The 18,164-nt window shown below is 39.5% G+C and overlaps 1 protein-coding gene across 1 annotated transcript in view; it reads right to left on the minus strand.

The window, feature by feature from the left end:
• CARNMT1 (carnosine N-methyltransferase 1) overlaps window positions 1–11,113 on the minus strand; it is a 41,155-nt gene extending 30,042 nt beyond the window's left edge. Inside the window, exons 1-3 of the mRNA XM_065908438.1 lie at window positions 10,872–11,113; window positions 4,150–4,345; window positions 3,168–3,331 (exon numbers count right to left, since the gene is read on the minus strand). Coding sequence (XP_065764510.1) covers window positions 3,168–3,331; window positions 4,150–4,345; window positions 10,872–11,113 — 602 coding nt within the window. The remainder of the gene's footprint in view (window positions 1–3,167; window positions 3,332–4,149; window positions 4,346–10,871) is intronic.
• Between the last annotated feature and the right edge of the window lie 7,051 nt (window positions 11,114–18,164).

Consider the following 18,164-nt stretch of genomic DNA (forward strand, 5'->3'; position numbering starts at 1 on the left):
CATAAAAAAGACAGAAAACACAAAGAAGAAGGATAAATGAAAAATCAATAATACTGATTTCCTACGCGGTAGAGTGGGGTAAAGAAAAGACAGAGGAATGAATGACATTTTTCCTGAATATCACTTTTTTTATATAGTTTTGTCAAGATGATAGTCCACAAATCAAAATATTAAAAAACCAACAGGAATGGGGGAGGAGGCAGGGACACACAATCCTAAAACTAAAAGCAAACAAAAGTAAACCTAAATATACTAGATTTCACATAAAAAATATAACCACACCTAAGGTGAGAAGGCTGAAAGGGAGCTAATTTGAGTAAACAGTGAAGAATATTTCTATTAAAAACCCTTAGAGGGGAGAATATTTCCTGGCAAATCCTGAACTCCTTTTGGTAGTTTTATTTTTCCTATAATATGGAGGTAACAATTCTGAAACTTTTGTGTGTATTGTACAAAAAGAAAGTGTTAGTTGCTCAGGAGTGTCCGACTCTTTGCGACCCCCCAGACTGTAGCCTGCCAGGCTCCTCTGTCCATGGACTTCTCCAGGCAATAATACTGGGGCAGGTAGTCAGTCCCTTCTCCAAGGGATCTTCTTCCCAACCCAGGGATTAAACCCAGGTCTCCCACATTACAGGCAGATTCTTTACCACCTGAGCTACCAGGGAAGCCCAAGTATTGTAGGACTGAGTGAGTAAGCAAATATACTGATGTCAGAAGCCAGGTTTTTCACTGTGGAAGAGACTGAGAGACAGAGAGAATGGGGGAAGCTACAGGAGGAATCCAACAGGGTTGGATTAGAATTGAAAGTACCAATATGAACTCATGATCTCTTGTGTTTGGGGTGTGTGTTTAAGTAAGCAATGACATCTTAGGGACAATGACATGCCTAGTGCCAGATCTTGGTCTCTACACTCCATTCTACATTAAAAGGAACCAGATCCTTGGGAAAATACCCACTCCAGGACTTAAGCAGGGAAGATACAAGATTGAACTGAAAAGTCTTTATATTATTCCAGAAAGTAAGGAAGTGCTCCAAAAACTAATTGAAGCATGCCATGCCAAAAGGACACAGGCACCAACCAACTGGGATCCTACTGGCCAAATCTGAGGAAATTTAAAGAAGAAAATTTAAAAAATGGTAGTGGATTATAACCTACTGAATAAATAGGAACCATGAGTCATCCCTGTAATAGATAGATAAGAATATTAACAGGATGCTGGTAACTGTAGAGTTAGAAAATCACCATTCCACAAACATCATAACAAGGTTACTTCATGCAAGATTCAATGGATGACAATTTTAGGAGGGAGAGGATTTGCAAAGGAGCAGGATACTAACTGCATGGTCTCAAAGTATCTCTTCAACAACTGCTTATTAGTTGCAGAAGAGAAACAGTAACTAAATAGTGGGAAGAACCAAATAACATCTTGATTAAAATCAATGAGGGACTAATAGACATTGCATATCTCTGAACGTAATATCGTGAAAAGGATACAACATCAACTCTGTATTATTTTGAGAGAGGACACACAATCTAGACCTAACCATGAAGAAACCTAAGACAATGTCAAACTGAAGAATATTCTATAAAATTACTTCCTCATATTCTTCAAAAATGTCAATGTCATGAAAGTTAACAAAAACAAGACCAAGGAACTCTTCCAGATTAAAGACTAAGACCTCAGAATTAAACCTAACATCCTTGACTGGATCCTAGACTGAAGAGAAAAATAAGTATCACAGAGGACATTATCAGGGTAATTTGTGAAGTTTAAATATAGACCATGATAAGAAGACAGTATTCAAATTTAAATTTCCTCAATCTGGTGACTACACTGGGTTTATGTAAGAGAATATCATTGTTCTTAAGAAAAAGCTCAAATAATAAGCAGTAAAAAACATGATATAATACAAACTGACGTCTCAAATAGTTTAAAATAATTGTGTATATGTACTGCCGTGGATAAAACACATAAAAGAGGGAAGAAAGAAGGGAAGTAGGAAAAGGAAACAAAAAAGCAAATGTAAAATGCTAAGAACTGGTGAATTTAGGTGAAAAATACACGGGAGCTCTCTATACAATTCATACAACTTGGGTAACTTTGAACTTATTTCAAAATAAAATGTTTTCAAAAAAGAGAAGGGACATACGCATATGTATTAAAATTTCTGAACAGATACATCTAAACTTAAAGATGTCAATCAACAAAGAGGGGAAGATGAGGAAAAGGAGGCCTTCTTTCCTCAAAGATCCTAGACTGAACTCCATCCATTGGTTCTCTTTAAACAGATAACCTCTGAGTCAGGTTCCTAACCTGGGATCCATGGACCAAAGAGGTCTATGGAAAGAATTCACTACACCTACAAGCGGGTGAAAAAAAAATTATATTTTAATTTCATTAGCCTTTAACTGATATGTTTCTATCAACTGTGAATGCAGCCAACAAACAATGGTAGCTTTAGAAGTACCCGTGATTTTATCACCAACAGAAATTATATATATTTTCACTTCATATTAGCTGTTGAGATTCTCAAAATAACATATAGTATTCAGGTATTTTCAAAATCTATTAAAATCTCCTTTTAAGACTTAGTTAATGTGATATATGATAAAAAAGCAGGTTATATCACAAGCTTGCTTAAGCATTTTGATAACCATATTGCAAAATAACTGGTTTCTTTGCAATCCTATGTATGTCACTTTACTCATTTAGAAATGTTTTACTGAAAAAGAAAATATGGGCTTCAGACTGTTCAAAGTTTTCATGGCATAAAGAAGTTAAGAATCTCTTCTCTGAGCTATAGATCGCTCATTTGCATACACATATGCCATAAAGAGAAAAATTAAAATAGTTTAGAGCTTTTCACTCTGCCATAAAGTAAATTATAAAAGGATAGACATCATTGATAACGAACATTCCATCTAACCATTATTTAATTTCTAGATAATTTCCCATAGTGCTAAGACAATAATTATTCAAAACATTAACTGCAATCTCACACAGATGAAGCACCCAAGAACAGCACATATAACAGCACATACCAACACATGAAAAAATACAGGCACAACAATTGTAAAAATGAATCAAGCCTGTGAAATTTCTCTCAGAGAAAGTCAGTGCTTACATAGCTTAAAGAAATTGGTTAAAAGCAAGATACTATTTACCATTTCTCTTTTGGAAAATTTTTTAAAATTTCTTTAATGATTGGTTGGTAGCAGGCATCCCTTTCTGCTTTCCCAGTTTCACTCCAGTCTCTCACAAACTGTTTCAATGTGGATTTTAACTTATCCATGTCAAACGTAGATGCTGGCATAATCTTTCCATTCCCCTGTTTAAAAAACAGAGATCAATTAGTTTTTCAGAAAGTAATCACTCTTGCATATGGTTACAGTTAAATAATCACGCTATAAAGATCCCTTATAGATGGTTTAGAGGGTAAATCACTAGCCTCTCAACTCAACCTGAGTTCAAGTGCAGCTTGAGATCCTAAATGAAAAGGTGGTCTCACTTGTACCCTCAGTAAATTGTGACCCATTAATCATGAAGCCACCATCTGACTAAGCAGCCTGTACTCAGGAGAGGATCGGAACTGGACTGCTATGGAGACCAAACTATAAGAGAAGGAAGAAAGTTCCTTCAGGTCACTCATGGGACAGCATGGACAGGCTCAAGTGGCCCAAATGCATCTACCCTGTGGGTACAAAAAGGACTTGAGCTCCTATTTCTGCCAGTCCCTGGAGAGTTATAAGTAAAAATTAATTTCTTTAAAGTAAAAGATGAATATCAATAGATATAAGATCCTGAAAATATCAAGGTGGATTAATTTTACATAGCTAGTAAAATTGTTTATAAAAAATGTAAGTCACCAACTCCACATGCTGTGATAGAACACTACGTGAAAAGTGTATCAAAATGCCAACAATTATCTTAGTATGTTGGGGGGGGGGGGAGAAATCTGCCAACAAATCCAGTTTCTGGTATACTGTGCTATCAAGCCTAATAAAAGGGACTGAACATAATAAGTGAAAATATTCTCCCAGTAGAGCAAATGAGCTGTGCAAAATTACAGAAACGAAATCCAGAAAGATCTCAAAATATAGAGATTAAATCCTAAAATAAAAACAAAGAGAACAAAATTTCACATACATCTTCTCCATATTCTTTATTTTCAAACATATGTATGCAATCATTCACAATGGTCAGTAGTATTTCTTGATTATGATCAACACATTTCCGGATCTTGTCCAAGTGAAGAAGAAACTGAGGAAGTAGTTTCTGTTGATTAGCTGGGAGTGATCGAAACTGTCTTTCTGTTCGGTGCACTCGCTCATGCATACTGGTGCTAAAACATAAAAGGTGTTTTTTTAATTGGCAAAAGAATTCTCACCAGAGGCCAATCTTAAAATATTTTAAGGTTGTCTTCCTGTACAGATTATTTCCCTAAAGTGTATACTGTCCAGCCATTTACAACCTTTCAGTTTTTTAAAGGATATTGACTTATGAAGTTTTCTATGTTGACATCGTATTACAAACTCTGTAAGCAACTAAACAAAAGACCAATAGTTTAAAACATCTGCATCAATTAGAAGGGAGGAAAAAAGCAAACATAAAGAGGATTAATGCACAATAAGTTTATTTTTATGATTTCAATTTCCAATAAAGGTTTTCAGCAAAACAGCTGAATGCTTTAGATTTATCCATCAAGTAGCAGAATGCTGCTCTAAAATCAGAATACACACAAACTGTGTTTTAAAATTATTGAGTCAACCAAGTTGAACTTTTAAAAAATATTGTAAATGATCTTACATGCCACAAAAGTAGTAAACAAATGAAAAACTGAAATTCTATAGCTTTTTATACAACAACATTCACAACAGTTTCCAGATAACTCTAAAGGTCATCTGAAGACAACCAATTTATAAAACCTAAAAAGAACATCATTTCTAAGTTAAATATTACACTCACAATGAAATATCATTTTACATCAGTCAGACAGATGGGCAAAATTTAAACGACTATATGAAATATTGGTAAAAATTTGGAAGATAGAATATTTATATTCTGATTGATGGTGGGTGCATAAATTAGTACAACCACTTCAGAAAATTTAGCATTACCTAGTAAAAATATGCACTCCCTATGACCTAACTATCATACACACCTTAGACACAAAATAAGAAACTCTTGCAAATGGGCACATGACACATGAATAAGTCTCATCACAGCACTGCAAGAAATAACAAGAAAAAAATCTGGAAACAACCCAGAAAGTCCATCTCCAATAGACTGAACAAAGAAAATACAATATAGTTGTACAACAGAATACAATCAATAAATACAGCTACACACAATAAAATGGATAAAACTCAGGAACAAAATATTTGTTGGAAAAAAGCAAGTTGCAGAAAAATACATAATGTACAAATTTCATCTTATATAAAAATAAGCAATATATTGTAGGGACTGAACATACGTAGAAAAACTACAAGGAAAGCAAGGAAATGAAAATTCAGAAAAATGTCCTTTGAGGGGAAAATGATAAGATATTGTTCTTTTTTTAAACTGGGTGATAGATGTTCACTACATCATTCTTTACATTTTACATATACAAATAAACAAATACATAAATGCATGATGTGTTTCTTTTAAACGTTCATGGCATTTACTCAGTACTAAATGGAAATGAAAAATATTCTTTTTCATTTGGTTGTGTGAATCCCTCTAGTCATCCAGATAATTCTCATTTTTATCTTCTTATGTCAAATCAGTGTCTAATCTCTGAACAGTCCCATCTAAGGAGATTCTGAAGAAACCCTTGACAAAACTTATGCAAAAACCTGGTCACATTTTTAGAAGACTGTGTGTGGTGGTATTCTGAGGGTGGTTAGGGATAATGTAAACTGGAGTTGGCAGTGGTTGCACCAATTGTTGCTGCTTTTTCTTTTTTTTAATAACCCCTGGAGACAGTCTAATAGTGACCTCTGGAGTCCCAACAGATCTGGACTGAAATCCAGGTTATGCTACCTATTTGCTATGTGACTCTTGGCAAGTTACTTCCTTTCTCTGTGCCTAAACTGCCTCATACCCATAAACAAGGAATATATAACAATGATGATAATGATAGAAGCTATGACTAATTGAGATTTAGTAAGTGTCAGGCACTAAACCAAATCACTATAAAACTCCATGAGGCAAATACCAGTATATCCCTCTGCCTACCTAACACACTTCACCAAAATGATAACAAAATAATGCATACTACACACTTAGCCCAGTGCCTAAAACATAGAGTTCAAATATAGGAGGTATATCTAATTTATAAAATTAATGTATACATAGTGAAAATATGAAAAATACAGAGCAGTAAAAGTACTCAGTGGGGGGTAAGTTCTTAATAATTCCTCTTCTAGAGGTAAGCACTTCTAACTCTTTGGCATATTTCTGCTTTATTGCTGTGGTTTAAGACAAAGTAACCTAATACCTTTCTAGTCAAAAATGCAGCATGTTACTTGGAAGTGGTTGGGGAAGTGGAGAATCACCGTCCCATGTGAGACCTACTGAAATGTAATCTGCCTTTTAACAAGATCATCAAATGACTCACATGGATATTAAAAGTTTTAGAAACACTTGAAATTCTTCATCCTTATCAAAATAATTTTCCCAGGGCAGAAAAAAGTTCTCAAACAATATGACAAACGACTAAAAGGACTGCTCATCATCCCATCTTACACAACGAAAATTTACTTAGCTATTTCCCAAATATTGGGCATCTAGATACTTTTACTTGACTACACAATGTACTTTTTGTATTCAAAATCTACCTATATTCTAGAGGGAAAAAAATTACCACAAATTCCCAAAAGAATTACCACATCAGAAAAGGTAAGAATGTGTAAAGTTCTTGATACAAACTGATTTTCAGAAAAACTGTATCAATTGACAATGCTATCAGTAGAGTATGACACCAAGGAACTACTTAAAGTCAGCAAACAGCAGAGCTGCAACCATTTATAATTTACTGTCAACAGGTTAAGGAGTCTCATAGTAACTCCTTCCTTGAATTCCTGGGCCCTGGATGCCCTTCAACCTCCCTCTGAGCACACCTCAAAACTCAACATTCCCACCCTGAACTTAGCACATGTCCCACCAAAGAAATGTGTACTTCTTCCTAAATGGCTGCTGTTGATCAATGGTACACCATACATCCACCAAGTCAGAAACTAACGAGTTATCCTAAAATGCTTCTACTCACAGCTCACACGATCAAGATGACTAGAATCCTTTTGTGCATGCAAGCATGTTAAGTCACTCAGTCGTGCCTGACTTTTTGTGACCCGCATAGACTGTAGCCTGCCAGGCTCCTCTGTCTGTGGGATTTTTTAACTGGGGCTAATTTAACTGGCTCTTCTGTAAATGCTTACATCACCGATGTGCTTAAGACAGCGGCAGATAAGTTATGACCTCCTGGCTACTTGCCTGCTTTTGTCAAGAGTTCTACTGGAACACAGCTATGCTCATTCCTTCACATCCTACCTGCGGTTGCTTTCACACAAGCACACAGGCCTACAGCTTTAACAAAGACCACCTAGCTCTCAGAGTTTAAAATATTCATTGCCTGGCTCTTTAAGAAAAGTTTGCCAACCCTGTTTTAAAGGAATGTTTTACAACCTTCAGACTCTCCTTGGTTCTGAACTGAGTCAGCATTAAGAGGCCACATCCTTGGGTACCTCAGAGGAGAAAGTAGGGTCAGTGGCTGTATTTCCTCAAGTGTATCCCTACCTCAAGCTCCCTCTACAAGGCAGTGACCCCAACTCTGACTCAGTCACCTTTTATAAGAGTGGGTCCAATGATAGATCTGGCCAAGAGTCACAGACCCATTCCTCCACTCCTGTTGAACTGTTCTAGAATTTCAAACAGGGAAACATCTATTCAGCAGAGTGTCTCAACCCATTTTAAATATTTATTAAATACCCAAAGTTGAAACTGTCTTACTAGCATCACTGCTTACTAATACAGGGTAAATTTTTAGTTAATGCTTTTAGATTTCAGGCCAGACTCTACCACAATTTGGTTGGACAACCCTGTGCAAGTTGCTTACTTCTTTACATGCCTATCCCCTCACCTGTAAAAATGAGCTCTGCTACTGCTGCTGCTGCTAAAGTCGCATCAGTCGTGGCCGACTCTGTGCGATCCCATAGACGGCAGCCCGCCAAGCTCCGCCGTCCCTGGGATTCTCCAGGCAAGGATACTGGAGTGGGCTGCCATTTCCTCCCCCATGAGCTCTGCATCTCAGTGTTTAAGATCCCACCTAACTGCTATTTCTAAAAGTAGGACATTTCTGACGAGACCTTTGATATTTCAAATGTAGCATATCCTATATCAGTCGGTATCTCCATTTATAACAAAAGTGGTAACTTAAGGCTAACATTTTTTGCTATTCAGTACAATGCTATAATCATTTTACCTTAGTGAGACTATGTCATCTAAGCAAAATCTGTAGGAAGTACAAAATTGAAAGCCACTGGAAAGAGAAAATATTAATCAAAAGACATTTCTTGCCTCACGACCTTTATCTAAATCTCCTATGTCCTGACGAAAAGACAGTGAGCAGTACAACCCAGTTCTCCAATATCTGGATGTACCTGCTAACACTCTAGAATAGGACTGTCCCTAAGAACTTACTACAATGATGGAAAGGCTTACATCTGCACTGTCCAAGACAGAGACAATAGCCACATGTGGCTACTGAGCACCTGAAAAATGGCTACCTAGACTGAAAAGACGAACTGTAAATCTTACTACATTTTAATTAATTTAAGCTTAAATTCAGCCAGATGTGATTAGTAGCTATTATATTGGGCAGAATAGGTCTATAAAATTATAAAATGTTGGAAAGTGTTTTCTGCAACACAATCCTTTCCATAATTCTAAACATATGTTTAACTGTATACTATTTTTAGTATAAGGGATTTCCATTTTTTTCTTTGAGTACATACAAATAAAAAGGATTGTTGTAAAAAATGAAATTTTCCTCGATCTCACACTGAACTACTACAGAAGAGGGAGAAGAGTGTAGGAAACAGTATCACAAGCACCTGAACACACACACACACTGTCCTTTTCTATATTATCACACTTGGGTCCTAGTTTCAGATCAAAATCCCTTGCCCTCCCCCACATAAAGGCCCAGCTGATACTTAATCATAAATATCAATTTTAAGTAGTCCTAATACATATTACGCCTAATATACAAACACATTTCAGCTGTGTCTACTACAGTCCCAGGACATTTCCCAATATTCTTTCTACATTTTTCAACATTAAAATATACCAGACTTTTCTGTACCTACCACTTTGAGCTACCTAATGTCAGCTTCTTCCTCTCCCTGTGTGGTTCTTCCAGACATAATACTTACAACAAATTCAATTCTCTGGTTGTCTGCCTTTCTCCCTCTGTTGATACTAATAAAATCCCCGTACTACTAATTCCCTTCAGAGCTCCGTAAGTAATGTGGTCCATGGTTCATATGCCTGGGTTTAATTAGTAAATTATTTCATCAAGATCTTTCAACCTCAAAAATTCATGCCACAAATATAACCAGAGTCTAAAAAAGCTTTTATTAAGCAAGTTTTGAAATCCATAATAGTAACAAACTAACCATCAGTTACAAACTTGACAAACTATCTGGGAATGACAAATGTACTTCTTTGCTACTACTCGTCCCGTTAAAAATAGAGTTCCAACAAAACGCCAGGCACTGGTGACACAAAAATAAATAAGGATCAGTCCCTGCCCTTGAGGAGGTCAGTCAAGCAATATTAAAAAATTTGCATAAAGCACAGCAGGAGCCCATCTAAGGGAACAGTTTTACTTGAGTAGGAGGTCACATCTATCTGATTCCAAATGCAGACTCAGAACACAGTAGTCGGTGGACTCATCCCTCATACGAATAAAAGTGCTTTCTTTACCTGAAAACCCAGTTGTTTCAAGTCCCTTTCAGATATTGTAATTACAAGTTTGTGACTAAGCTACTTGAAGATTTATTTATAAGAAAGTGCAAGTTAGGAAGTTTAAAAATCCTACCACGATGCCCAATCCAGTGAGAATTCGATACATATTTGCAGAAAAAATCATAAAGGCGGCTCCTACAGTGTTTTCTCATTTCCCTCCCTAAAAATTTGCAAATTTTAGAACATCCGGACTATCTGCGACCTTAATTTCACCCACCAGTTAAAGACACCGAGTGGCATCATTCACTGGCTCACCACAAAAGTGCCTGTGCGTTCACCGCGCCAAATGGGGGGTGGGGGTAGGGGACCACAAAAGTGCCTGTGCGCTCACAGCGCCGGGGGGCGAGGGAGGGGGTGCTGGGGCGGGGAGGGCCGGGGGATCTTAATGCTGCCCTCAACAAGGACTGGCAACAGTTTGGGGAAAAATGTCCTACAGCATCCCACGTGTAGGTGAACTTGGGCTCTCCGTCTGTTCAGTTTGGAGGACATCGACAACACAAACAAATCATGCCCAGCACTGGACGATTTTACCATCAACATCTTCTATCTGAAATTCTTACAGCACTTTTCCGGTCATCCCCACGGGCCTCAAAGCCAAACCTTTAACGAGGGATGGAAGGCAAGAGGGATAATCTGATCCTGAGGTCAGAAGACAAGAGGCTGAGCAGCAGACGGCGCGGCAGACACGCGGGTGTGCTGGGCCGGGAGGGGCTAAGGTGGTGCGAGATGACTCGGGGGCCCGGAGGTCAGCTCAGGCGGCCCGGTTCCGACGCCCCGGAGGCGTGGCGTCCGGCGGGTCCGCCGCAAGCGGCTGGCGCCCCGACGGGCTGAGCCGGGGTCCGCCACGGGCTCCTTACCCGTAGTAGCGGAAGGCATTTATGATCTTCCAGAAGTGCTCGCGCTCGAGCCTCTCCTCCTCTTCCTCCGTGCTGCGCGCGGCCGCCGGCGCCGAAACTGCCGCGGCGGAGCCCAAACGCCCGGCGGAGAACTGCACTTCCACCTCCTCGCTCCCGCCGCCTCCCCCACGGCCGCCGCCGCCTCCCCCGCAGCCCTCCGGCAGCTGAGAGGCCGGCGGCGGTGGGCGCCGCCGTCGCTGCATCGCCGCCGCGGCCCTCAGTCTGGCTCGCTTGCGTCTCGCCGCGACTGAAAGCGTGGTGGTGGCTGCTCGGCCTTCCTCTAGACGGCGCCCGCCGCGGACATGCCCCCCGCTCGCGGCGCGCTCCGCCCCCGCCGCCCTGAGGCCTCCATCCGCGCCGGGCTCCGCCAGGTCTTCAGAGCTCCCGGAACGACAGCGCCTGCGCATTCGAGAGCCCGACGAAGGACCGCAGCCACCTGCGCTCATTTGATGCCAGGCTTCTGCGACGGCGTGCTGACGTCACGGCGACACGTGAAGTAGGCGGGGCTAAGTGCCAGATGGGTGGGGCGAAGGAGATTGGTGGTGGGTTAGGGCTGGCCACTTATGGGAGCCGCGTGGTTCCGGCTTTTGAGCCTGCGAGTTCTGGATGGTGGAACAGACTTTTGCTTAAGGTTAACATATTGGAAAGAAAAGAAAATGCAGGAAAAAAGTTCAGCTTTGATGAATTTATTCTGCACTTTTATTTCAGAAAGTCTAGAAGGAAGGCCTTTCATTCACCCTAATTTAACTTTTAATTTCTTAAGTGAATTTCTGTTTTTAATTGCATAAAGAGAGAGGGATACTGTCATCTTTCCAGTGTCTGGGAACCAAGGAAAGTCCTAATCCCACCGTGGACTGGTCATGGCAGATCAGGAAAAATTCAGGACCCTATCTAGTACACGCGCTTTGGAAGACCGCCAAAGCTCTCAGGAGCCGTAGCGGTGCACGACTAATGGTACCCCATAGCAAGGTCAGAGTTAACCACTAACTCTTCGTTCACTTTTCTCTCCATTTCTCTATGAACTCAGGAATAAAACGGCTGCCCTACCTGCACTTAGTGTTATTCTTAGAAAATAACTCATTCCACTCAATTTAACCTACCATCGAGGAAATTAGTCTTTCAAAATGCGTGCCTTCTCAGTCGCATCTCCCACTTTGCGACCCCATAAACTACATAGCCCGCCAGGCTCCTCTGTCCCTGGGATTGTCCCAGCAAGAATACTGGAACTAGTTGCCATTTCCTTCTCCAGGGGATCTTACCTCCCAGGGATAGAACCAGCATCTCCCCCTCCCCCACCCCACCCCGCCCCCCCCCCCCCATCGTCTGCAATGCAAGCAGATTCTTTACCTCTGAACCATCAGGGAAGCACTTCAAAATAATGGTAAGACTGTTTCATTCTCAACAACAACAAACTTGCCCTGGGGCCACAAATTCTGTTAAAAAGATATTATCATGTTGAAAATGAAGTGGCTTAATTTTCATAATTTAGTAATTGAAAAAAAGGCAGTGAAAAGTACTGTGGTTATTCTCTGTTAATAACATATAGAAATGTTACATATTACATATAGAAATGTTGCATTTCTATATAATATATTTATAAAGTTTAAAGTCTATTTCTTTGAATAGCAATGCAGTAATACATGGTTCAAAATTAAAAAGGGAAATGCAAAGGTTACAAATGTGAAATTTCTTTACCCTGTCGCTAACCGCCCATATCCCGTTTCAGATAAATATATCGATTTCTTGGAGACTTCCCTGGTGGTGCAGTGGATAGGAACCCATCTGCCAAGGCAGGGGACATGGGTTCAGTCCCTGGTCAGGGAACTTTCCATATGCCAAGGAGCAACTGAGTCCCACACCTCTAGAGCCTGCTAGCCACAAGTTCAAAACCTGCAGCCTAGAGCCTGTGCTCTATAACTAGAGAAGCCATAGCATGAGAAGCCTGCACGTCAAAACTATAGAGTAGCCCCCATTCTCTGCAACCAGAGAAAGCCTGTGTGCAGCACGGAAGACTCAGTGCAGCCATAAATAAATAAAGAGATAAAGCAGTGGGTATATAAAAAAAAACTAACCACCCCATAATATATATATAAATGTGTGTGTGTGTGTGTATAAATTTCTTGCTTATTTTTCCAAATTTTCTATGCAGTATCATTTCTCTTAGGGTCTGGTGCTTGGAAGTTATGTATGCTGCTGCTGCTGCTAAGTCGCTTCAGTCGTGTCCGACTCTGTGCGTCCCCATAGACGGCAGCCCACCAGGCTTCTCTGTCCCTGGGATTCTCCAGGCAAGAACACTGGAGTGGGTTGCCATTTCCTTCTCCAATGCACAAAAGTGAAAAGTCGTGTCCGACTCTTTGTGACCCGTGGAGCCCACCAGGCTCCTCTGTCCGTGGAATTCTCCAAGCAAGACTACTAGAGTGGGTTGCCATGCCCTTCTCCAGCTGTTTTCATTTGTACACACAAATTATGCATATCAATTTGTTACTTGTATCACGCTACTGTCAACTTAAAAAATGCACAATGTGAGGATTTCACGTTAAGTTTTGTTTGGGGCAAAATGAGTATTGCAGCCCAGGAGACAGCACCTCATATTGCTCTGAGAAACTGTTCCAAAGAGGTAAGGGGAAGGGACAATATATATGTGATTTTGGTAAAGGCGGAGCGCATGCAATCAAACATATACTTTGGGTAGACCGTTTCTGTTAGTCTCATTTAGCTTCTGCTAGTCCTGAGAAACAGTTGTTACCATGAAGGATTTTGGTGCTCTTCTAGATATGAGGAAGTATAAGAATTGGGCTCATAAACCAACTCCTTAGAATATCTAACTATCTGAAATCTGTCCTGCCAGTGCTTCCCCGAGCACAGACAGAGTGCCTCCGTTTTCCTCTCCACCCTGAACTCCTTCAGGGACCGTTAAAGGTCAGCAGCTGCAGCAACACATGATTTAATCCTTGTAAGTGTTAGATAACAAACACCCATGGCAAGTGCCCATTTGTAGCTGACACTATCTAACATTTAATATTGTATATTTTGCTTTTCCCTATCGTAGCACCTTATTTGCTCCTTACCTCAATTCTGTGAAGGAAGTCTTGTTATCTTCCTTTAACAAATGAAGAGGGTTTCCCTATGGGTCCAGTGGTTAAGAATTTACCTGCTAATGCAGAGGACACAGGTTCGTTCAATCCCTGGTCTGAGAAAATCCCACATGCCTCGAAGCAGCTAAGCCCCTGCATTACATTACTGAATCCGCATGCCTAGAGCCCACCAAGAGCAACAGGAGAAGCTACCGCCATGAAAAGCCTGCCCACCAGAACTAGAAAGTGGCCCCCACTCGCCATAACTCGAGAAAGCCTGTGCAGCAACAAAGACCTAGTGCAGTCAAAACTAAATAAATGTTTTAAATAATTAACTTTAAAAAATGAAGACAGACTCAGAAAATTAATTGCATTATGCAGGGACACGTAAAGAGCAGAGCTGAAGTACATTTATTCATTCATTCTTTCCAACAAATGTGTTGTTCCCTCCTTTACCTCTTGCACTGAGCTAAAGGCAGCCAAAAGCTAATAGAAGCATGGACTTCTCCTTTTTTGCTCTGCCAGTTAGTAAGTGTGATCTGTTTAAAAAGCTACTTGAGGTTTAGACTGTATTATTTCTAAAATGGATATAATAGTACCCTTAATACAGGGCCATTGGGAGAAATAAATGAGATAAAGAGTGAAAATGTCTGGTATATTGGCTTAATAAATGTTTTCTCTCCTTTTAGCTCTTTATAATATCCTTTTTACCTTCTTTTAAAACACTTTTCTTAAGACTTCCTCTAACTTCTTTGCAATGAGTTTCTCTTACAGGAATCTCCCAAAAATCTTCCCAAATAAAATAGAGCCCTTTGGCTGAAAGTTTTGGAATGTTTTCATCCAGATGTCAATTAATATCTAAGAATTAATATCCAAAACACACTAATAATCACTTAGTTTTCCAGTTCTACCAACAAATTTACATGCATGTGTCCTCAGTCACTCTGTTGCATCTGACTCTTTTGCAACCCCATGGACTATAGCTCACCGGACTTCTCTGTGCATGGGATTTCCCAGAAAAGAATACTGGAGTGGGTTGCCATTTCCTCCTCCAGGGGGTCTTCTTCACCCAGGAACTGAACCTGCATCTCCTGCATTGGCACGTGAATTCTTTACCACTTCGCACCTTGGAAGACCACCAACAAAGTTATTCCTTCGATATTCTCAAGGTTGTTGTATAATGAATTTGTTGATGTTCAGTCACTAAGTCATGTCCAACTTTTTTCAGCCCCATGAACTACAGCACACCAGGCTTCTCTGTCCATCACTATCTTCCTGAGCTTGCTCAAACTCATGTCCATCCAGTCAGTGATGCCATTCAACCATCTTATCCTCTGTCCTCCCCTTCTCCTGCCTTTAATCTTTCCCAGCATCAGGGTCTTTTCCAATGAGTCAGTTCTTCACATCAGGTGGCCAAAGTATTAGAGCTTCAGCTTCAGCATCAGTCCTTCCAATGAATATTCAGGGTTGATTTCCTTTAGGATTGACTGGTTTGATCTCCTTGCTGCCCAAGGGACTATCAAGAGTCTTCTCGAGCACCACGATTGGAAAGTGTCAGTTCTTCAGTGCTCAGCCTTCTTTATGGTCCAACTCTCACATCCATACATGACTACTGGAAAAACCGTAGCTTTGACTATACAGACCTTTGTTGGAAAAGTGATGTCTCTGCTTTTTAATATACTATCTAGGTTTGTCATAGCTATTCTTCCAAAGAACAAGCGTTTTTTAATTTCATGGCTACAGTCACTGTCCGCATTGATTTTGGAGCCCAAGAAAATGAAATCTGACACTGTTTCCACATTTTCCCTGTCTATTTGCCATGAAGTGATAGGATCAGTTGCCATGATCTTAGTTTTTTTAATGTTGAGTCTATAATAAATAAATGTTTATAAATAAAGACTGAGAAATAAACAAGCCTATTCACCTATTAATCATAACCAGTCTGTCCTAAAGGAAATCAGTCCTGAATGGTCATTTGAAGAACTGATTTTGAAGCTGAAACTCCAATACTGTGGCCACTTCATTCGAAGAGCTGACTCATTGGAAAAGACCCTCATGCTGGGAAAGATTGAAGGGGGGAAGAGTGGGGGAAAACAGAGGATAAGATGGTTGGATGGCATCGACTCAATGGAAATGAGTTTGAGTAAACTCTGGGAGTTGGTGATGGACAGGGAGGCCTGGTGTGCTGCAGTCCATGCGGTCACAAAGAGTGAGACATGACTGAGCAACTGAATTGAATTGAACTGATATTTTTATGTGTCTCACATTCCCCAAGTGGATATTTCATTGAAAGTCTGTGCTTGTATATTATGTTGGTTTACCTTCTAACCAGATGCTTTCTCTATTAAGACTCTTAAGTTCTTTGAGGGTAAGAGGCATATGTGTTTTGTTCAAGCCCATATACCCAAACATCCAGCACAGTATTTGTCTCATGAAGGTTTTCTAAAACCAGTTTATGGAATGAATAAAAGAATTTACAAGTGCTAGGCACTGTGTTAAACACTACCTATGTCATTGCCTTTAACTTAGTACTTACAGTAGTATCATCATTCCTGGTTTTTTAACAGATGAAAACACTTAATTTAAAGACTTTAAGTAACACTATCAAAGTCATACAGCTCCTCAATGGTAAAGCCCAAATCTGAAAGGAAGTGAACAAAGCTAAAAAAAACTTTTAATCCCTGGATTTACCGTCTCAACTCAAGTTGATCTTATTTTTTCTAAATAAGTTTCATGAAGTCTCTTTTTTTTTAACTTTTGCAAATAACATTGCAAATACTTGCTTTAAAAAAAAAAAATTATTATTATCATTTTGCTCACAGCTTGTGAGACTTCAGTAACCCTAGATATGAATCACAGATTCTTAACCACTAGATCACCAGGGAAGTCCCACAAATAATTGTTTACAGCAATATGACATTCGAGGTGGGTAAGAAAAGATATGTATATGTTACTGATGAAACATGAGAGATTAGATTTTTCAAGAAATATGCTTATGCAGAGAAATTCTTTCCTACTTTTTATGTTTAAATATCTTGTTTTTATAAACAAAGATTCAAGCTGCTATTGATCTAAGGACCTCATGGAAAAAGGGGAAAGCAGATAGAGACTTCCTCAGCTTAATATCAGAGTCTACTTATAATCATCATCATTCTAGGATTTACAGTTTCTCCTTCTTGGAATCCCTCCAGTAAGTCCGCTCTTTATGAGTACTGTCTTCAACTCAGAACTAGCTAGTTTTGCTTTTGTTTTCTTAATAATACCTGGATTTAGGCTAAAGATACCATTATTTGCCTTTAAATAATGGAACTAAAGATATGACTACTGTAAATGATTTCTTTGTACTTTAAGTGAATCTTTATATTTTAATCACAAGAGCCACTTCCAGTTGCAGTCTTCATATACACATAGTTTAATGCTCTCAATAGTTAATTTCAAACTAACTCAAACTATTACTCAAAATAAGTCATAGATTATCCACCATACTGCTAGGAGTCATTATTTTTTCCCAGAAGCACTAAAATAGTCCCTATAAAGAAATTTTCTCATTCTCTAAGCTCTAAATCATTTATTTTTTGTCATTGTTGAGAACATTTCACGTTAAAAAAAATAATTGAATTGACATTACTCTGTGCTTCCCCATCCATAAATCTTGGTCCAAGTGACCTTATTGACATCCCCATGTATATATGTAGGGTACCAGTCAAGCAAATATACTCCTTTCAAAATTTAAGAAGAGCAATACACCTATTACTCCCTCCTCCCCCCAAAAAAAGAAACATGTCAAAGTAGTAATGATGGGGGGAGAATAAAAATTTGGGCTTCCTTACACTTATTTTACAGATTATTTTGGTGGTGGTAGTTTAGATTGCTTATGGTAGTGAAGGGGGGCGGCGGGGAGTACCACAGTATTTTCAGGCAAAAGGCCTATAAAATTCATCTGAAAGCCCTGCTAGTATCATGGGTTTGTGCTTTGTCTGAGCACCTGCTACAAATAAGAAAGACACGTTCTACTATTTCCCTTTTCTCTGTAGAGGTAGCCTCTAAAATCTTGTCCTGGTTTCACCACCTATATAGCCCTTTCCTTTTCTGAAATTAATAAGTAATATTATTGGACTAATCTCCCATGGTGCTGGTGGTAAAGAACCTGCCTGCCAATGCAGGAGATACAAGAGATGCA

This window comes from Muntiacus reevesi, chromosome 17, assembly GCF_963930625.1.
Source record: "Muntiacus reevesi chromosome 17, mMunRee1.1, whole genome shotgun sequence".
NCBI classification, from domain to species: domain Eukaryota; kingdom Metazoa; phylum Chordata; class Mammalia; order Artiodactyla; family Cervidae; genus Muntiacus; species Muntiacus reevesi.